Consider the following 22740-nt stretch of genomic DNA (forward strand, 5'->3'; position numbering starts at 1 on the left):
CCCGGCCCTCCTCCGGGGGAGGGAGTGGTGCGTTCACCATCTCCCGAAGAGCAACTCCCTCCATCTCTGGGTCGACCGTATCAGAGCCTCTTGCTCTTTCGCTTACCACCAGGTCTGGCTGGGGCCTGGATGGGCGGGGCGGCCGGCTCCTCGGCGCAGTTTTGCTGGAGGCTGCTGCGGACACCCGACTGAAAGGGAACACATTGATCTAACGGTGTTTTTGAGCGCTCCAAATGCAAATTTTGCATAAAACAATCAGCCGGGATCTAGTGGGGGCGGCAATCATATTTCAGGGTGGCCGTGCCACTCTTTAACACAACCCTGCTAAAATGTAGTGCCAGTACATGCGCTCATTGGTGCCCCTCCTGCTGGTCATGACCGCCTAGATTGCCTATGCCTAGAAACGGGCCTGCTTCATATTACTGTGAACTAGCCTAAGTCGTTCAGTAAAAACACTTTCTCCCTTAATGCTAAAATTCACAAAACTCACCTGTTTCTGGATGAGCTCCTGGCCTTTCTCTGGAAGCATATGAACCAGGTTGAGTTGAGGAGACACTGATCTTCTGAAAGGGTAGATGTCTCGCACATAAGTCTGATGTGGAGAGGCAAACCAATTTTCAGTCAACATATAAACAATCTGGTGTTTACTATCAAGAATATACAGTATGTATCCTTTGAAATGTATAGATCTGTTCAGAAACAACCACAACCCACCTTGGCATAGTGTATAAGGTTCCAACGCTTATCCATCAAAAAATAGTTAGCAGATCGAGCCTCTGGTATATTGAAGAATTCTAAACACTCCTGGTGTGAAAGCATATAAGTAATAAGAAAAAAGGTGTTATATTGTGAAAATATAGCAAAATGATCTAATAACTTGTCTATATTGAACAAATTTACATCTATAATATAATAATGACCTTCAAAAGGGCTTCAAACTGGGTGTCTTCATGCACTGGTAACTGGGTGGGAATGTCACACTCATTCTGTCCATGAACCACCAGGGTTTTGGTTCCTAGGCACACAATTACAGACACAGTTATAAACATGAAAAAGACACTAGTAAACTTATTGTCTGTATGGAGTAATGCTGAAATATGCAACCTGGCATGGAGGCAGTAACCAGAAGCTTGACCTCACACTGTTCTTTCTTCATAGTCTGTTTAAGATCTTTGAAAAAGAGCCCCTCGACATAACCTACCACCTCCCATAGAAAGGTCAATGTGGCTGATATGGCATCCATGCCCCACTCACAGGGAGTCCTTACGAAGTACATGATCAAGCCCACCTTGGGAAAAAGAAATGAGAAAAAATAACAGATTGCACGTCTAGTTTGATATGTAGATCTGCAGAATGAGATCACTGTATCTCCTAGGGCTGGGTTTTGACACAAATTTCACTATTCGATTCAATTCTCATTCACAAGCTTGCGATTCGATTCAATATCGATTATTTTGGATATATATCTGGTACACATACCAAATTTTCTCAAGGAATAAAAATCTCTTAACTAATGCTGTAAAATATACATGAGAGTCAGTTGGTACTACATTACTATAATATTGAAGGTTACAATTGACTGATTTTTTAGGCTATACAACTGCTTAAATTACACTTAATGAAGTTTTTATAATAAAAGTTCACATAATATTTCTACTTCAATTCATTTTTTTTTAATATAAACATTTAAATGGTGGCTGTCATAAAAAATATAAATTAAACATTGAAGATCAGTAAAAGTTATAATGAATATATTATATGGTGCATATATTTAGCAAAATGCCAAACTTTTTTTAACTTACCTCGGATGTTTAGTCATGTTTATTTTGTGCTGAAACTGGTATTAAAAAATACCAGTAAAAGCTGTCCAATAAAAGCTGCCGCTTTTATTGAACAGAGGCGCGCCGCGCTACAGCGATCACTACACATTAAACAGGGCCAAAATGGCATTTATTGTTTGAATACTGCAATACAATGAACATAATTTGAAATCTGCGACTTTATTTCATATTAAAAGTACCAAAGCACAATGCGATTTATTGGATGGGAGATGCCCTTCAATGTTCCATCCATTAACTGAAAACAGGCTAGACTAATTGATTCTTGGGATTTAAGAATCGATATCGTTTCGTAAAAATGAGAATCGATTATAATCGAGATATCGATATTATTTATCCAGCCCTAGAATCTCCATCCTTTTCTTCTAAAAGGCATAGTTCACCCAAATATGAAAATTCTGTCATTTGCTCACCCTCATGTCGTTTCAAATCAATAAGACTCTGGCTAATCTCAAAACACAGATTAAGATATTTGAATGAAACTTGTGAGGATATTGTCTCTCCACTGAGAGCCCAGGTAACAAAAACTTACAAGATCCAAAAAGGTAATAAAGGTGTTGTAAACTGAATCCATTTCAATCCATCAATTGCTGCAAAACCCCTTTTTTGGTTCTTTCCGGCAGCTTTATTATTTTTAAGAGTGCTCACATAAATTACTATGGCATTTAAAGACAAATTCTGCAGTAATCACATCAGTAATGAAAAAGCATGCTAAGGTCTCACCAGATAGTTGAAAAGAATGTGTGAGGTCTGTGCAGGCAAATCCCCAATGTTAAGAAGCAGTTTCCTCAGCATGTACATCAGCTCATCCTGAGAACAATAACCATAACATATGTTTCATCATATAACAGCACACGCTCATCTTTTCTTCTCTGAAAGAGTGATTTATTTAGTGATCTTACCTGTCTATTACTGACTGTGAGTTTCTCCAGGAAATGTCTAAGAACCAAGGCTGGATCTTCAATCAGGCAGTTCCACAAGACCTGCTGAGCAACAGCACAAACTGTGGGAACACAAAACAAAGAAACAAAGTAGACAAAAGATCAGTGGGTAAAAATGTTTTAGTTTTTTAAAATCTTCTTTGCCACTCACCTGCAACTCCATCTTCCCGAACTTCTCCATCTTCCATCAGGTGCACAATGGGCAACACAGCAGCACAGATGCATGGTGGGAAAACAGACTGGGGTGGCTGCAGCATGTGATGTGTTGGTGTGAGTTCTGTCGTGTTCTCGTCATCTTGTAAGGTAAAACAAACCATATTTATAAAACAAAAAATTCAATGGCGGTCAATAAATATAAGATTTTATGATTCCTTAATCTGTACCTAAACGTATTCATGGTGAAAAAGAGAACAGGTCAGTGAATAAAGCAGTATGTGAATATGCATAATTTTGAATGTTTCTTACCTTCAGCACTGACCATTGACCGCACTGACCACACAGAGCCCCTGCGGAAAGAGTAGTTTCTGTGGGAGTTACTGGAGGCACAAGAGGGGCTGACGGACAGACGACGTGATGTCAAGTTCACCACATCTTCTACTGACAGAGAAGAGGACACCAGATATTATATGTGTTCATAAACAGCTCATCTATATGAACATGTTCTGAAAACCCATAAGGTTTCAAATTGTTTCAGGACTGATCATTGGGCTTAAAGCGAAATCAATATTTCAAAATCAAATCCTGACAACCTTCACATAAAGAAGTCATATCATAAATTTGTTCCCCTTATCCAATAATAATGACCACTTGCCACTCTCTTTTTGGCAATGAAACATCAAACAATTCAATTTTTTTATCTTTAAGACTATGTAACTTAAGGGAAGAGCAGTATACTGAAATTTTTTTTTGAATGTAAATAAAATGTTAATGTAAAATATTATTTAATATCGATGAATCAACTTAAATACATTAAATTATATCTTTAGTCTTTAGACTAAAGTCTTTAGATAACAATACTACCTAATTGTTCTGAATTTCGTACGTATAACAGTATGTTTGCCAGCTTAGTTAAAATCAATGTTCTTTTTGGACCATGCTTTGAGTTATGGAAAGTTAACGCTGTTTTCATAGTAAAATGAAAATATCAAGAAAATTAGATATAATTATGATAACCCTAATTGCACAGCACAGAAATTACACACCTTCCACTTCCTGCTCGGGTGGGGGACTACATGTGGGCTCATAGCAGGCCTCCTGAGCGATAGGGATGGCTGTGATGATGCTGGCCTCACGACCGAGTCTCCTCTTCTCCTCCTCCTGCTGCATGTTCTTCAGGATGTGCTCTGCCCGTTGGTGAGAGCGAGATACTGCACGTGCAGAGAATGATTTCTGAAATGTACAGGGAGCAAAGAAAGGAATGAATGAGTGGATAATGGGAAAAATCTTCTGTAAAATTTGTGCATGACCATTTTGTCTTATGGCAGCAAAGTTTTGATGCGGTAGGCAGCTAAAACATACAGACTGGTCTTCACTGATTGCATCCGGAACAGTGCCTGCATTAACAGGAACCCATGGAGGGTCAAATATAGGCACACAGGGCATTCCCAGGATAGGAGAGGGCAGCGTGAAGTTAATGCTGGGTGGAGGAATCTATGAAACAACGTGCACACAGAGAGATAGAATGAAAAAAGTTTAGATATTGTCAATATTGATATTATTTTGTTATAATGATTTAAAACAAAATTATATCAGAGTAGAATATGCATAGAAATTAAAAGTGTACAAGCATACTGTAGTCAAATTAAAAAAATTAAAACAGACCTACCTTAAAAATCTGCTGAGCCCCCTCCTCCATCCGAGGCCAAACTTGGTACCGGAATCTCCAAACAGTGTAGAATTTCAAAATAGAGTTAATTCTCTGACATGCTTCCTTGTGCTGAAACTCAGCCATCATCATCTCGGTCACTCCATCCGGCACCTTCACCGCGCACAGCAGGAACAGGGCAGCTGTGTGTTTGCATGATAATGATTATGGACATAGAGAATCCTTTTAAGAAATGGATGGATGAATATAGGCTGCACAAGTTTTGCACTTTGTTAAATGTGTTAAAACTCCCTGAGATTTAAAATGTGTAGCACAGTTGACAAAAACGGCATTAACTTACTAATGACTAGATTCCCCAGCAAGAGAGGAATATATTAGCTAGACAGACCTGCAGCTGCAGCCATATGTTCATCCACACTCAGCAGAAGCTCCCATGCTGCAGGCAAAATGTCTCCATACATGTCCTCAGTCAGGATAGGGGCTGCTTTTATAAGCAAGGACAGAGGGGCTGGAGATAGACTCATTACCTAAAGGAATAGAACATAGTACACCTAACACAACTAACACACAATCAGTATGGCTTTGTAACAACAGCAATAGTTTGTACACCATTAGTGGACAGTAAGGAGATACCTGGTTGCGGATGTACTTTAACATGCCAGTATCTTTTTTCCCCTCAGCACTGCTGTCAGTGGGGCGTCTCTTCATGGATGGGGTCCGGAGGCAGGACTTGTCTGAACACTGAAACAAAAAACAATTACATACTGTACTTGGGCTGTCAGGGTTATTTTCTGTTTTATTTTAGTTCTGTGTTCCTTGTTTAATTTGACAGTTTCCTTTGTTCCCATTTTCATTCCACTCATTTGTTTCCATAGTTACTCATTAGTTCTCACCTGTTCTGATTCTGTTAATCATCTGTCTATTTAAGCCCTCAGTTTTAGTCAGTTCCTTGTCTGGTATTGTTTGTAAGTTCAGTTGTGTCACGGTCACTGTTAGTTTGTTGACTTCTCCTGCATTGTGTGCTTGATCCTGCACAACACGTTACAGAATACCAGACCTAAACTACAGAAAGATGGATTCACTAGCAGTGCACCTCCTCCTCCTCCCGGAACAGAGGAGTTTGCTGGAGTACTTGGGCTGGGTACTCTGGTATGGCGGTGTTTCCATCACTGCCTGTGACCCAGAGCGCAGCCAGCCATCACCCTGCTGCATGGACATGATGACAGAGCCCACCACAGATGGAGAGCCTGAGCCCGCTGCGATACACGAATCAGCGCACCCTGGAGCCTGAGCCTTACAACACGTCTGACCAGGTGTGTGAGCCAGCAACATCGTCCATCATTAAGGGAGTACTTGTGGAGTTTGAGGGCATGGAGGGAATCCCCGCCTACACTCCTGCTGCTGAGGGTGAGCTGTGCCTGACCTCTGATGTTTATTTTGAGTGTTTAGAGGTTTTTATTTCCCTGATTCTCCCATCCACGCTGGTTCCGCCCAGCTCCTGTTCTCCTGCGCCTCTGCTGGTTCTGCCCAGCTCCTGTTCTTCCACCCAGCCTCCCTCTCCCACCTCCTCTTCCAGATTCAGACATTTCCTCGGCCCTGCCTCCGCTGGCTCCTGTCAGTCCCTTAGCTCATCATCAGTCTGCTCCATCTTGTTGTGCAGCTCTGCCTCGGGCCTTCCAGTCCCCAGCTCCACCTAGGTGTGAGGATTCCGTCTCCACCTCCGGCCTCCGAGTCCCAGACTCCACCTAGGCCCCCCGACCCATCGGCTCCGCCTTGGCTCAATGATCTCTCGACTCCACTGTGGCCAGTCATCCCACTGGCTCCACCAGGCTCCCTTGTCTCTCCGGCTCCGCCTTGGTCAGTCGTCGACCTGCCTCCGCCACAGGATTCCACTCTTCCGGCTTCGCCTCGCCTCTCCATCCCTCAGGCTCCGTCTGGCTCCTCCTTGCCTCTGGCTCCACCTTTGTCCTCAGTTGCTCTGACTATGCTGTGATCTTCCGAGTGCCTGCCTTTGCCTCAGTCATGTGAGCCATCAGCTTCATCTTGGCCCTCCAGACCCACGGTGTCACCCTGGTTATTCCTCTCTCCGTCTCTGCCCTGGGCTCCACCTCCATCGGCTCCGTCTCTGTCAGTCGGGTCCCTGGTGTCGTTAGCCCTACCTCCACCATGGCTTCTCCCTCCCTCGACTCCACCATGGGCCTCCGTCCTGGCTGGATTCTCGGTCCCTGCCTGGATTCTCCTGCTCCTGGCTCCTCCTAATGTCTTTGCCACCCTGGTCCCTCCTGCTGCCTCCATTTCCTGTTCCCTGTCCTTTGCCTGCACCTCGCTCACCTCCAGAGCCCCCTACCTCCCTCTTCAGTTGTGCCATTGCGGCGCGAAGACGCACCTTCCAGGAGGGGGGGCTAATGTCAGGGTTATTATCTGTTTTGGTTTAGCTGAATACTGTTAAATTTAAAGCAGGTGTCAAACTTAGTTCCTGGATGGCCACAGCCCTGCAGTTTTGCCAAAGCCACTAGAAGGCAAGCCTGCAACCATTAGCCGAAAAAGTGTAACGGCTAAAGCTAACGCTGGCAGTACATGGGAAAGGAGACCAGAGGCCGTTTTTTTTTAATGGATGTCAATGGAGGAGAGGCTTCACTACGCTAAATAAACAGCTTTTTAGAGGAAACGGCTTATCATTTAATTAATCGACAGCCTATCTGCTAATCTTCAACATGTTTTACACTAAACAATACTTTTGGATTGAACTATTTTTTAGAGTTTACCATGAAAAAAAAGTATTTTATAAGATAAGTCACTGACTTTTTGCGACAGGTGGGATTCAGCTTACGGCACTTCTCATTCACTCCTATGGTATCCATAAACGACAATTGAGTGTCGCACAACTCTGACTGAAATTCAGTGACGTCAAGGCTGTAATGTGATTGGTTATTTAGGGACAAGTGATCCAAGTTAGCCATTACGCTTTCTCCAATAGTAAGTATACAGACCCTCTCATCTCCTTATAGTAAGACTAGGGTTGGGTATCGTTTGAATTTGATCAATTCTGATTCTGATTCCGATTCTGCTTATCGATTCTGATTCTTTTCGATTCCCAGTTTCGATTCCAATGTGATTAAATAATGATATCAAACATTTATCCTGTGTCTCTTTTTTGCAAACCATTTATTGGAGCTGAATACCATGAACAAAAATCAACAGGCTACATAAAAACTGGACTCTTTAAGAGCTGTTTGTGTGCAAAATAGAACTGCAGTCATTTATGAATAAATGATTCAATGACTCATTTCATTACGTTTCATTACTGGATGACTCAGCGTTCTTGAACGAATCTCTTGTATGATTCAAAGACAAATACATTTTAACAGCCCATTTTCGCCACCTACTGGCGTGACAATGTAATCGATAAATCTTCATTTGAAGTGTCAAATTACTTTCAAAAGGTGATTTACTCTATTTTATTCACTACCATACACATCGTACACACAGTTTATATCTGAACTATAAACCTTTATCCCAGTACTTCTGTGATTTAACTGTTTGTAACACAGAAATAATGATACTGTGTGAAGCTGTGCTGAAAAGACTGTGAAGCTGTTTCATTCATGACAGACAGCTGCTCTCTTTAGGTCAACGGCAGCATGAATGCAAATTTAAATGTTCAAATCACACTGATGTGATCGTACTCTGCAGGGATGAACCAAGTGATCACAACATTGATTGCACACATCAAAGGTTGAGGAATGAAACAGACGAATCATTGTAATTTAGGAATAGAATCACATCGGTGTTTGAATCGTGTCCGCGATCTTTAACGATCTATTAAATTAAAGTGCTTTGTTATGTTGGTGGTGACACCTCTCTTGCAACATGTTTAGCTATCACATATATTATACTTAGCTTTTTTGTCTTCTGATCGCAAATATAGCCAAACTTTGGAGCGCTTAGATTAGCGAGCAAGGTCCTGGCAGATCACTAGGTCCGGCCCTCACAGATGAAGAAAAAAAAAGCACATAGGAATCGATAGGCGGAATCGAAATTTTAATTTGACAACAAGTATCCGATTATGGAATTGGAATCGATTTTCAATTCCCAACCCTAAGTAAGACAATCTCTGGTTTAGCTATAACCCAAATGAAACACACCTGATCCAGCTAATCAGACACCCCTGATTTAAAACATTTGTTGTGGAGTGAGGGGAACTAAAATAGCATATGGCCTAGCTTTGTTTATAGTGTTTATAATGTTTGTAAACATCTCGCTTTATTTACCGGTATTTCTGAATGTAATAACAAAATGCGACTTTTACGAACTTATCTGCTTTTTTTTCTCAAAAACATAATTATATTTTATATATGTAGCAGAACCTATTTTTAACCATGCAGCAAATATTTTTTAAATATTTTGGAAAATTACTTAAAAATACTTAAATGACTTTTTAAACCGTTTAACTGATTGTATTAATCTGTCAAAATTCTTACTATCGGTTAATGGTTAGCTGGTTAATGAGCATCCCTAATTGAAAACAGACTGATTGAAAAGCTTGGTATAGGCCTATTATTTAAACAACTGCCTATTCAGAATTTATACAGTGTAAAAAAATATTGTTGCAATTATAACTTAAAATATTTGCGTTAAAATAACTTTCTCGGATTTAACTTGAAATAGTCTATTCAAGTTGTCACATTTTAAGTTGACTAAACGTAACATTTTAAGGCAGCATGACCACTTTAAGTTGAAACCACATTTTCTTTACAGTGTACAGAATGCAATTTGACTTTTTGGATCATCAGAACAAAATGAATAATATGTGTACAAAATGAATACATTTGAACTTGCAACGTTACTAAAGGAACATCAAATTCTGTTTTGGGCCATGTCGAACACTGACACTGTACTACAGAAACACTGAATATTATTTAACCACCTCTTTGCTCTTCTTGGCACGGCCACTGATATTGCTGGTGGTGCTGTTCTCTTTCAGACTGTCTACTGTCTCTCCATATAGAAGTTTGATGGCACGAACGAGCCGAGCACATGAGCGGCTGTGGTGCTGATAGCAGCGAGGGTGGCAATAATCCACATGAGTGCAGATGAAACTCTGCTGGTTGCACAGCAGAATCATGATCTGGAAATTGAGAAAGAGGATTGTATCAGACAAATATCAGACACATTTATTTCACACAGGGAAAAGTCAGAGTGCTGGCACTTACATGTAGCCACGACATGTTGCGATGGTAGTTGTCCTCCACACCCCCTGTGCTGCCAGGACCCTCAGGTTCAATGCTTGGCTCGCTTGCACTCCAAGGGCTCCCTAAACATATAACACATACACACTTTATAATTAATGAAAATAAGTTCTTATTTATGTTGTCAAGTTTTGGTTTACTACATAACTGTCAGTAATGTACAGCAAAGCCATTATCTGCATAAGCATATTTGTATTGCATATCTGTTTGTGGCATTGACAAAAATGTATGTTTATTATTTTGGATGTGGGCAGTTAGTTGTTTTAGATTAATTGCTTTGACATTTATAGTGTCCATATATGCCTTGTATAATCCATAAAATTATGTAAATCAAGCTAAAGAGGCTAGAGGTAGATAAAATTCAGATTGAATTGGAAATATAAATGTATATAGAAATAAATCAATTTGGTGACCCCTGCTGTATACAGAAACATGTTATCATGTATTTCTCACTTAGAAGATTTAAAGCAGTAGTATAAACATTTCAAATAGTGGAAAATATTTATGATATCATAGTTCAGTGTTAAGGGCTGTTCACACCAAGAACGATAACCATAAATACAACTATATTAGCGTCCACACCAGCCGACGATATCGTCTGTTTATTCCAAGTGCACGCTCGTCTGCCGCTTGAAATTCTCGAGCTTGTCATAGCAGGATTGATTCTGATTGGCCGTCAATGTTTTTATCATTCATCAGCTGCAAAAAATCGTTCTGAAAGCGATTCCAACGAGATCGTTTCTCTGTGCCTTTATCGTTATAGCTGTGGTGTGGACTCTGCTATTCTTTAATATTGAGAACGATTTTAGAACTATATCTTTATCGTTATCTTTATAGTTATTGTCCTTGGTGTGAACAGGCCTTTACTTTTGACAAGTTAGAATTTCTGAGACACATTCAATGAAAGAACTGCAAAACAGCCATCCAGTTTGAATTCTAAAAACACCTTTCATATTTTCATTCATAAACGTTTATGACACTTTGTCATCTTAGCTTCACAAACTGACCATTAAGTTATAATATGCACGGATATGCATTTATCCTTGTGTTTGTTGGGTCAGCCTAACAAATATTTTTCTCTACCATTCAGTAAGGTTTATTATTCATGCCATTTTTTTCCCATTATGCATGTATTTCCAAATAAGGTTTGGAAGCTTTGGCCAGCTCCCTAATTATTACATTTACAAATTTAACATTAAAGCCCTCAGATACATGAGGTCAAGCTAAAATAAATTTATATAGATCAGGAGAAGGATTGTTTGACCTATATCAGTGACAGTATCTCTACTCTGGGAGAGCAGCCGTTCCGATTCTGCGTCATTCTCTGACTCAGAGTCCTGTCTGGACGTCTTAGTGCTTTTCAGACTCCCTGCTCGGCGGATAGAAGACAAAGAGCCTCCTTTCTTTACTCGAAAACTCCTTGCTCCTTTAATCTGTAGTAACCGAGAGCCACCAATACGGATCTTCCTAATTGGAGCTGGGGAAAGGAGACGAGACAAAATGATAAATCAGACTTCAGCCTTGATCAAACATGTAGACAATTATTCCTCTTCCATTTTACCCAGTGGCTCTTGTGATGATTTCTTTTCCTCACAGCCAGTGTCAGACTTGAGGGTGTGGCTGCTGCTATTCAGAGAATCGTGCCCATCCTCATCATCCAGGATTCCTGCAAAGCTGATCTTCCTCTCATAGCGGTGACGGCCTAGCTCAGGGTCCAGACGCAAACGACAGCTCTCTAAATCCTATTGAAGCCAAAAGACAAGCCTGTTATATGCATTCTTTTTCTGTGCAATTTAAGATCCGCTTGCCCTTCAATCATTAGTCAAACAGGCTGAATATACACCAGGGCTATACGCTATATGCTAAGAGCTGAATTGAACTGAATCAAGATATTTAAATTCGAGAAATGTTTAATTCTGAATTCTGCCATACACACACTTAATGAAAGATATATGGAATGTTTTTTATAAAGATATGAATTTATCAAATCTCTCTGAATTGTTAATCATAAAGGCATGCACGACGTGGAAAAATGTTTAAAAATAATTTAATTAATTTATTTTTTTAATATTACTTTTTAGATTACATTTATTTTTATTTCAGTTTTAGTTTTTATTTCAGTTTAGTTTTTATTTATTTTCAGTTATTTTACTGCTTCAACTCAAACTTTTAGTTTAAGTTAGTAAGTTAATAGTTTTAGTTTTAGTTAAAGGGGTCATATGATGTGATTAAAATTTTTCCTATCTCTTTAGAGTGTTACAAGTTCTTGGAGCATAAAGAAGATCTGTAAAGTTGCTAAGTCTAAAGTCTCAAATCCAAAGAGATATTCTTTATAAAAGTTAAGAGTCAACCACGCCTACCTAAAACGGCTCATTCTAACACGCCCCAACATGTATACGTCACGATGTGGGAAGATTTGCATAACGCCGCCCAAATGTTCACGCAAAGAAAGAAGGCGAAACTTTTATTCTCACTGTAGTATTGTTGTTGCCTTGAACCTTAAACCGCATAAACACATTTCATTACACCAAATACACAAAATAATGTTCTTTTTAGCAACATCATATGACCCCTTTAATAATAATAACTCTGATGAGTGATTTTGGTCTGAGGGAGACAATACCAAAACTGACCACAAGGGGCTCTGTCCTGGGTCTGGGGAGACAGGGAAAGGTCTCTCGCAGGAAAGTGGTGATCTCCAGAAGCAGCTGACAAGCAGCCATCTTCAGAGCAAAGGGACATCCACACTTCGTGGGGTTGACTGTGTCTGTTGAAAGAATCATAAAAAAATATCAGCTAAATGCTCAACTATTATATTGGATTTGCAGTGTCCATTGTCTTTGTCTCATCTGAATTCATCATTTCCACTCTTACTGTCATCCAGATAATCTTCCTCCTCATCCTCCTTTTTTGCTCGCCTCTTGCTCTCTTCATCATAGATAAAACCCAAGATGTTGGCTGGACTCTCACTGTCTGAGTGGCAAATTTCACTCAGCCGAGTGCCTATCGCCTTTTTGAGGATACAAATATTAGATGCAGGCAAATACCACGAATGAATTTCTCAAAAATTACATAAGAATGTTTTCTGCAGGAAAGACTACATTTGAATATCTGTCAGTATAATGTGACTCACATCTCCCCACTGGTAAAAGTGTTTGGCTGCGTTCCACTGGAGCTTTGTGTTTCTTTTGTTTCCTGCTACAGGCGATCGACCTCTGGACAGTCCTCTCTTAGTGATGTTCACGTGGTGACCTTTCATCCACTCTGGCCAGTTACCACGGTTACAGCGATGCACAAAACGAGCACACTCCAGGAAAAGTGAGGCCCTTGCCACCACGGGCGCTTCCTGGTGAAGACATTTAGCAAAACTAACAAGACAGTATTCGGTTCCTTATTTTTTCTGAAAATAAAGATAAATTTTTGACCTTGATTTAAAGATGCACTCAGTAATCATTTGCTAATTTAAAAAAGTAATACACATAAAGAAATTAATAGCACTTTTGAGAAATATAATTTTTAAATGATGTAAACTCACATGAGATTACTCTAGACATATCAATGGTCTATAATAGTAATAATAATAATGCGGCCAAGTCAAAATTTATCTATTAGGATACAGCTAGAAAAAAAAGTATAAAAATGAAAACACTCAAATTTTAAATATTATTAAATGCACTATATTATTTTAACATTATATTTTTACTTAACATGTCAATGATGTCTTAACTGTTTAATGGATGTCTGAATAAATCCTCTAATTTTGTCAAATAATAATTAAATGTCGCTCTGAACCTTTAGAGTCCACTTTCTCGACAGAGGTTTAATGACAGCCAACAACATTTAACAGATTATATCTCAGCCATGGTTTGATGTTGACATAATGATTATCATTAGTATATTATCAATAGAAAGCTGAGTTTCTGATGCACTTTCCCTTTAAGTGTATTTAGGAATAAATAAATAAATACACACGTAAAAACAAGCAAACCAGAAGAGTCAGAGACAACAACATTAATATGTCCGCAAGGACCCGCAGCTCCCATGCCACAGATTGAGAATAAATCAATCGCAGAGTGCGAACATGTGATGGCGACAGCTAACACACCACAAAATACTTCTATCCAAGACAAATCTGCAGCAGGGAAAGAACTGAGCAGACAGGTTCAACATACCAGTGCAAACAACAACATCTGGTGAAAATGTATTAAGACTGAATCTAAGAATGCCCAATTTATAGATGTGTGTAGTACGAGATGAGAAAAACATACACAAAAACAAAACAAAAGATAAACATCTTCAGTAGCAGCAGTAAAAAAAAAACTTCATAGATCCATGTCTATAGGTATCAGTATTAAGTCCTATATCAAGAGGCACCAACAAATTTTGAAAAGATAAATAAATAAACATAATAAATGCACCTTAAGGGCTGGTATACACTACGCAACTTTGAAATTATGAACACATTTTAAAACACTAGGCATCATACACTTGCTGCCTTTGGCAGGCATCATATAATATCATCACACAATCTGGGCATCATAGACTAAACAACTGAGGATCACACACAATTAGACTTTCAAGATATTCTGAACTAATGCAGAAACATGTGCACCCTTGCTAGGATCTGTGACAAATTAAAACATGCGTTGTAAAATTGACTAAAATATAAAATATGTTTGATATCCTCTGACTGGGTGGAATCAAAGTTTGAAGCTAAAGAAAAAGTGCAGACACAAATGTGGGCAAAACTCGTGTAGTGTATTCCAGCCTTTAATACCAATTATCTTGATATTTTATCTGTCCAGTCTAGATATGTTTCAAAAGTAATGTGAAACCATTTTATATACAAGTAGAAGAAATAGAACTAACCAGGTCCAGCGCTGCTGCTAAAATGGAAGCATCTGGTATAGTTCCTGGCTCACAGCAGTTCAACAGGAACTGAAATCTCTTCATGCCCTGTCTGATCGCACCTAGATTCACAATGTTCTTATTCTTCATGGCCTCCTGACTGGCAGCCAAGCGCTCCTGGAATCCATGGCAACCTTGTCAGGGCACAGAATGATGTCAGTGAAAGGAGTGTAGAACCTCTGCATGAACAGCTGGTGAAATATGCATCTGGTGATATCGAATGAACATGCATGTCTGTTTTTTGCCAATAGTCTAAAACAAGAAGAATACTCAAGATCGGCAAATCAAACTACGTCTATGACTTCTGAAATCTTCCAAATAAATATCTAATAACTATTAACTATTAACTTGGAGAGCTGAAGGTTCATGACAACTGTGACAAAGCTGTGACGGGTCATGGTGCCAGGTCATAGGTCAGAGAACCACAATCCCTCTTCCAGTGGATGGCTCTGATAAAGATGGACAAACACACAGAGAGCTGGTATGGAAGATGGTAGAGGAGTGTACCAGAAGCACAAGACACGTCAAGTACGGGCACACACACAAACAAACAGAGCGAATTGTGTACGGGGGTGGGGGAAGGCACCCCAGGATTCTACCATCTTTCTCTTCTGTGTGGTGAACCTTGGAAGGGTTCCTCCGACCAGACCGCCATTTACCGAGCCGCTTGAAGAAATTCTCCTCTTCCTCTCGCCCATATTCGATAGCGCTACCCTCTGACAGCTTCACGGCACTGGTGAACTTGACCTGAGATGTACAGAAAAGGCTTGAATCAAGGACTTCCTCTCTAATAACTCTACAGCAATGACTGATTGTCTGTCATGAAAGTTCAGCTGTATTCCCAAGAAAGAAATTAGGTGAGGCAGAAAAATTATTGCACTAATGATCACAGTAACATTGACATAGTTTCTGGTGGGACCTGATGAATATAACCCCCCCTTGTGTGTGCATATTAATGAAGTATTATTATTAATTATTCATTTTACTTTGCTTTGTGTGTACCTGTGTTTATAGTTTCATTTACTATAGTTAACTAAAATGAAGACCTTAAGAAACATTTTTTGTTATAAGAAATAAAAGGAATGTTAAATAAATAAAAAAATACTAATATTTTTATTTCAGCTAGTTGTCAAGGAAACATTTTGCATTTTAATTTAGTTGAACTTGATGTACTAAAATAACTAAGACTGAAATAAAAATTAGAATGTACATAAACATATTAGAAAACAAACAAACAAAAGCTACTAAAATGACAAAAAAGAACATCAGAAAAATATACTAATAGGATACTAATAGGATGGAAAATATAAAAATATAAACTAATTCAAAATATGAATAACAAGTATAATAGTCTATATAATAATCTATTGTTTTAAAGCAATTCATACATACAATGACTGGAATAAACATCTATGATGAGCATGTTTTTGATTTCTTTTTTTAAGTTTTATTTAAATTTTTTGAGGGGCATAAAATTAAAACAGTCAAGGCAGTGTTATTTTAGTATCATTGATATTCTATATCTTTGATACATATACTATATCAATTAAATACTATGGTTTTTGTTACAATTTTGAATTAGATTAATTGTAATTTCTGTTTATTTAGAGAGAGAAAGTATAGTCACATGTATTCAATGTCAAGGAAAGTATGTGATTACTGTTTACTTGATGGGAACACCACAATACAGTGAACACCACATGACATGAAAATCAATATCAAACCAACATGGATAATATTACAATTATAAGAACTTTGCAGATGCGTTCTAAACTAGATTTTTTATTATCATGGGCACTCTTAACCAACTATCCTAACCTTACTACTCAGTAAATGCAGAGATTTGCCCTCACCTTGGAGCTCTGTCTGATAAAGGACAGTCTGTCCACTGAGCTGATGTCCAGCAGGTCCTCCACCCCATCAGCCAGACCAGATAGAGAGGAACGTTTCAGCCAGTTTCCTGTTCCACAAGTTAAATGGTTATATGAAATAATGTTAGTGTAGCACTCTGGTAACTCTGAGACCTATTCAGGTTTGCACTCTGGTACCCTTTAAATGGAAGTGCAAACAAGCCAAAAGGAATGAAAGAGGGAAGATTTCATGCTGGTGCTCCGGCTCATACAGCATAAACACAAAATGGACAAATAAAACATACACACTCACATTACATAAAAGTATAAAAAAAATACATAAATAAATAAATAAACCTTTGAATGCATTTTTTTTCTTCCATTATGACACTGTATGATGAGGCTGCATAACTAAAACACAACACACATACGTAACATGGAGAGAGTGAGTGGATGGCGAGCTTTCCTATGGCATGCTGGTGACAAAAAGGAAAGAACAGAGATATGAATGATTTTTCTTAACATTAAGATCCATAACACACCAGTAAACCAATTACAACTAAAGACTCTAGTTAAAATACAGTTTATTGGTTTATTTTTTTTAAAGTCCTAATATTAACTTCACAATCTCTCATATTACAAGCATTCTTATAATAAAAATATGCATAAGGTTGTATACCAGAAAGAGCTTTTACAATCTTACCTATGTGTTACACAGACATTAACTCATTAAAGGGAATGCACATCTTCCTTTGTTATGAACAAATTAAAGTGAGTAAATGATGACAGAATTGACATTTTTTTGGGTGAACTATTCCTTAAAGAATCATCTGTGTATGGAAATTATAATTTTGTAGTTATTAGGTTACAGAGAGCAAATCACTATCAATCTAGAACTGTTAAAGAGCAGGTTATATGGGTTTTCGAAAAATTTCTCGTTTGCAGTTTATAACGTAGCTATCCTTAAATGAAAATAATCTGCAAAGTTGTTAATCAAAAAAGTGCATGATAAATAAAGATATTGTCTCTCAAAAGAGTGTTTTACTGTCTTACTGAAGTAGTTCTGATAATTTGCTGTGAACCCACTATTTCCTAAGAATGTATCGATTAATGTAGACTGACGTTGTTCTAATTACTTCGTTTAATAATAAAGAATGTAGTGTAGCGCACAGACTTTATAATCATTGTGAAATTGCTGTTTATTTTGCTGCACCGGCAGTTATAGGGTTAATGCGGGAGAGACGAGCGAGTTAGTTAGGCTGGTGCACCTGTGATACAGCTGTTCTGTGTTCTGATTAAAAGTTAAGACACAGAGCGTCTTTAGTCTGTCGATCTTCAAACATTACAGTAGACATATTTTGGTTTACAAATTGTATTGTTTCATCAGTTAGTCACATTAGCACTCGGCTAACGTATCCACCATTATTGTTTTAAGTGCTCACAGTTTAGCAGCTAAACTTTAGCTGTGGGCACGATTCGCTTGCATAAGTGTTTTTGTATTTTATGTCATTATTATCGATCTTCAAACATTACAGTAGACATATTTTGTTTTACAAACTGTATTGTTTCATCAGTTAGTCACGTTAGCACTCGGCTAACGTATCCACCATTGTTGTTTTAAATGTTCACAGTTTAGCAGCTAAACGTTAGCTGTGGGCACGATTTGCTTGCATAAGTGTTTTTGTATTTTATGTCATTATTATAAGAACGGATTGGAGCACTATATTATTGTTTTATGTAAAGGTGCTTTGTCCATGGTAGCGCTCACGAACATGCTCAAGGACTCCTCTGAGCCAATCACAACAGGCTTGGCCAGCTGACCAATCAGAGCAGAGTAGGCTTATGGAAGGGAGGGGTTTGTTCCGAACTTGCTTGGAGCGAATAGTTTCGAAATCATTGGCAAATGACTCTATTGTTAAATGTATGTTCTGAGAAAATTACTGTTTTATGACATTAGATGCATTTAAACCAGTTGTAGGGGACTCCAACACAATATTAGGATGCTTTAAAATACCATATGACCTGCTCTTTAACTAATCGCACATTTATATTAAATCAATATACTAATCCATAATAAGCTTCAATATATTCCACGCTCAATCATAAGCATAAAGTTTGCCACAAAGCACAGGCAAAAGTAGCCTAATGATTAGGACACTTTAAAATACCATATGACCTGCTCTTTAAGATAAATGTATTTACTGTACTTTGCATTTTACTTACTGTTTATGTGCTGTTTAATGAGTAAATGTATTTCATAATACACCTGAATCCTGCATACAGTAATTCTGTAATTAAAGAAATTCAGAAAAAGGGTAGCCAAGGGCTAAACTCATCCTCTGATCACACTGTTGTTCATAGTGAAGACTCTAATTATCTGCTTTGTATTTGAAAACAAAGGAAGAGAGACAAATAAGACTATGTGTGTAAAGAATTTCTTTTTCACAAAAACATACCTATGGGCAGTTTGAGCTTTTTGCGTAGTGAAATCCGACGGGAACGTGAACGCGAACGACGGTCTGTGGTAGTACCAGAGTGGGCAGTGGTGCACTCTGAGGTATCCTGCTCTGATTGGCTGCTTGTATCACTGGCGGCACTCTGAGATTTGAACATCTTCCTCCAAAAGTCTTTTCTCCCTAGAAGTGCTCCTGGGATTTGCTCTTCACTGAAACACGGATACAGATACATACAAAATGTTTTGAATTGGTCAAATTGGTCAAACAGTGTACTAAGCAAATAGACAAATAGAAATTCCACTGGCATTTTTATACTGAACATTTGAGTAAATGTGTGTTATATTTATGCATGTACTTTTTTGCTGAAGATGGCTTGGTCTCCTCCTTTTCATCTGTTTTTTTAGTGGTATTGAGTTTTTCAGCGCTGTCCAGAAGTGCACTGAGAGTCACACGTCGGAAGACATTTCCATGGGACTCCTTAATAAACTGAACCAGCTGACGTATGTCGCAATACAGACCCTGATTTGAGTGTGTTTAGATGTAAGCAGAGACAATCATAGTGTGAATGTGTGAAAAGAGAGAAATGGAAAATAGAAAACAGAAATACAGATTTAAATATTCACACTTATGTGAACAAGAGACTGCTTTACCTGAGAGGTGCTACACAGCTATTTATCAGCTATTCATTCTACATACTCAATATACATACAAACACTCAAAGTATAACTACTATTATACCATGTACTAACTAGACGTCAAACAGCAAGATCCCAGCCATGAACAATTTGTCTGTCCACCCTGAATGCTAAAATGAAGTGTGATACTATCAATCATAAACTACAAAACTACAGACAATCAGAACAAATCTATCTCAGTTCTGCCTCAGACAGAGTAAAACATGTTAAAAGTAATTATTGCGCAATGCAAATTTATCTCACAATGCAACTTTACACCTCATAGTGTGACTTAAAGTAGTGACAGATCTTTTCTTCTATATTGTGATCTACATCAGAGTGAAATGGTTTATTGGAAAAAAAGTAGGGCAGGGACTTTTGTCTATTCATTGGTTGTCGATTGTTGGATGGAGGCATATCTGAATGCGAACTTGCAGCTGATTGTAGGAAAGGGGTAGTGTTAAGGTGGACTAATGATTGGAGAAGTTTGGCATACGTCACCAGAGAGACGTCTGTTGCAATTTAGATAAAAAATGGAAAACTTTGAGATCAAAAAAAAAAAGAAGTCAAGTTTAATAACATGCTGACTTTAATATATATATATATATATATATATATATATATATATTGCAATCTAGTTACATTGAAACACACACACATTTAGAAAATAAGCAGTTATTGTTATTCTGTTTAGTTTAAACCAGAGCTGTTCAAGAACCTGCATATTTGAGTAAAATCACCAAACTCAAGTGTATTGTTTGCACGTTTTTACTTTAGTGTACAAAAGGCAGTTTACATACTTATTTAAAAAAAATTTTTGTTTTGTTTTTGTTTTTTTTGTTGAAATTCTCTTTACTCAGATTTGGAAACAGCTTTTCATATTTCCGTGATGCTTAAACAGCTGGCTTCAAAGAGATGCCTTTTTACTTGTTTTGTTGTATTGTGCCTGGTTAGTATTACTGTCACCAAATGTAAACTCGAGCCCAAACTTTTGGCATAAATTAACCGTAGCACTCTCACCAGGTTCTCAGAACTGTGAAGCTCATGTGTAGTGGAGGCACATCTTGTGATGAGAGACTTGAACATGCAGCCCACCACTACAGTCTCCATGCTCTGGGCCAGAGATTTATCTCCTCCAGTGGTGAAGTTGTTCCCAAAGCCAGCCTTGTCTGCAAGCACAAACAGGTCATCTCAGAGGAAAACTGTGGCCTGGATGCCACGTCTGGGCAAAATCACTGAGGCTCAGCCATAAGTGCCAAACAATGAGGAGAAGCAGGAAGCATTGATGTTTACAAGATGAAAAGGAGGAAAATCAATAGCACATATGATAGGAAAACCTAAAGAGTGATTGCGGGTTTTAAAGGTTTGCATACATGCAAGTGACTGTGGCCTGAGAGATAGTTATAGACCTAACAATCAGGTCATGCTCTGATTTCAAAGCAATGTTGAGTTTTGTTTAGCTGGATCTATAAAGCCGGTTTTTAGATTGTTTATTAGGTAAGGCCTAAGCACTGTTTAGCTCTACTATAGGCGAGAACATCACCCTGGACATTGTGAGGGGTGCAGGAATGGGTGTAATGCCTAGTTTTGGCAGTAAATTTAGATATTGTGTATCTACCGATGTTTCTTTTATTCGCCCTCCTGGACCTCTCACCTGCACTGCCGTATTCTGCAAGAGAAAAGATGGTGGGCAACATTGGTGTCAGGCCAGCACAGACATGTACTCGTAAGTCAGGAAACACCAACTCATTCCAAAACACATCCACGCACAGACGCAGCACCCACAGATGCAAAAGAAGACAACCCAAAAAACATAGGGATATCATTTTCATAACACTCACTCGTGTTCACTAACTTGCCAGAAATCAATCGAAATTCAGCTTATCTTGCTGTTTAGAGTCCATAAAATTGAAAATACAAACAATAAGAATTGACACTGTCAATATGATGTTTGGCAAGTCTGCTGAAAGGATGAGTGATGAGGGATTGGGGTACAAACAGTGGAGTTTTGCTGACAGAGACAGACAGACAGACAGAAAGAGAAAGAAAGAAAGAAAGAAAGAAAGAAAGAAAGAAAGAGAATTACTGGCAGACATGAAGGCAGAGGACAGAAGAGGCCAAGGAGCGAGAAACGAATGACATTAAAAAATGTAGAGACGATCTGTATTTCCAGCTAATTTTGTAACATTTGCTTCAAGTTTCTCATTTAATACTTTGTAGCACATGGCCTTTTTAATGGAATATACAACTTCTTTATTGTGATCGAACTGTAATGCCATTACTGGCATGTCCATTCCAAAATTAAATATAAATTGTCGATGTTGGATAGATATACCCAACCTCCAAACCATGTGGATTCAGTCTAATCTATCTGGTGTAATAGCTAATCATATAATCTAGGAATGAAAAAGGCCTGGTATGTGACACTAAATTATTCTGCCTGCTATATTAAGTGCTATGATCTGTTCTGATTGTTCATGGTTGTGTTATAAAGCATAATTTCTGTTGTGCATCTGAGACATGTGGTATGACACAGAAATATCCAGATGTTCTGATAAATGGCAATGTGATAATATGATTTAAAAGCCACAGTGTTCATAGGAAAAGCTACTCACTCCATTCATTTCTACAAGAAATGAGACTTGATTGCACAATGTACAGTCAACTGGTCATTTTTGTAAAATATTAAGCCAGACAGGGGATCAGGTACCACCTGTTTAAATCAGGAGGGGCTTGGTTTCCCATAATGACTGGCTAACTGTACAGTACATTATCCTGCTTATTTACCAAATAAATAAATACATAGATAAGAAATACTGATCGGATTATATTATCTTACTTATAGATTAGACTATAAAGAGAACAGCTCATTATTGCGTAGAACAGAAAAACAGTCAACAAAATAAAATTAATTTATATTTTATTATTAATGCTAAATTTAAGTTACTTCTTCTATGGACTAGTTATTTAACATAATTAGCTACAATGTAACATGTCTT

At 38.3% G+C, this 22740-nt stretch overlaps 1 protein-coding gene across 6 annotated transcripts in view; it reads right to left on the reverse strand.

The window, feature by feature from the left end:
• LOC107677624 (protein unc-80 homolog) overlaps positions 1 to 22740 on the reverse strand; it is a 49561-nt gene that overhangs the window by 19689 nt on the left and 7132 nt on the right. For 2 of the 6 annotated variants that reach the window (XM_016472596.1, XM_016472592.1), the window contains exons 9-35: positions 21360 to 21410; positions 20762 to 20910; positions 19423 to 19586; positions 19068 to 19276; positions 16615 to 16721; positions 15361 to 15508; positions 14723 to 14895; positions 12987 to 13199; positions 12728 to 12863; positions 12487 to 12620; positions 11415 to 11595; positions 11118 to 11330; positions 9818 to 9918; positions 9532 to 9732; positions 5238 to 5345; positions 4993 to 5131; positions 4605 to 4786; positions 4298 to 4429; positions 3982 to 4168; positions 3245 to 3376; positions 2931 to 3074; positions 2741 to 2841; positions 2562 to 2648; positions 1105 to 1288; positions 921 to 1015; positions 715 to 804; positions 491 to 592 (exon numbers count right to left, since the gene is read on the reverse strand). In XM_016472596.1, the coding sequence (XP_016328082.1) occupies positions 491 to 592; positions 715 to 804; positions 921 to 1015; positions 1105 to 1288; positions 2562 to 2648; positions 2741 to 2841; positions 2931 to 3074; positions 3245 to 3376; positions 3982 to 4168; positions 4298 to 4429; positions 4605 to 4786; positions 4993 to 5131; positions 5238 to 5345; positions 9532 to 9732; positions 9818 to 9918; positions 11118 to 11330; positions 11415 to 11595; positions 12487 to 12620; positions 12728 to 12863; positions 12987 to 13199; positions 14723 to 14895; positions 15361 to 15508; positions 16615 to 16721; positions 19068 to 19276; positions 19423 to 19586; positions 20762 to 20910; positions 21360 to 21410 (3863 nt within the window). The remainder of the gene's footprint in view (positions 1 to 490; positions 593 to 714; positions 805 to 920; positions 1016 to 1104; positions 1289 to 2561; positions 2649 to 2740; positions 2842 to 2930; positions 3075 to 3244; positions 3377 to 3981; positions 4169 to 4297; positions 4430 to 4604; positions 4787 to 4992; positions 5132 to 5237; positions 5346 to 9531; positions 9733 to 9817; positions 9919 to 11117; positions 11331 to 11414; positions 11596 to 12486; positions 12621 to 12727; positions 12864 to 12986; positions 13200 to 14722; positions 14896 to 15360; positions 15509 to 16614; positions 16722 to 19067; positions 19277 to 19422; positions 19587 to 20761; positions 20911 to 21359; positions 21411 to 22740) is intronic. The other 4 variants (XM_016472598.1, XM_016472597.1, XM_016472593.1 and 1 more) reach the window with 4 other exon arrangements.

The sequence above is a fragment of the Sinocyclocheilus anshuiensis genome, unplaced genomic scaffold, assembly GCF_001515605.1.
Source record: "Sinocyclocheilus anshuiensis isolate Anshui unplaced genomic scaffold, SAMN03320099.WGS_v1.1 scaffold873, whole genome shotgun sequence".
NCBI lineage: Eukaryota > Metazoa > Chordata > Actinopteri > Cypriniformes > Cyprinidae > Sinocyclocheilus > Sinocyclocheilus anshuiensis.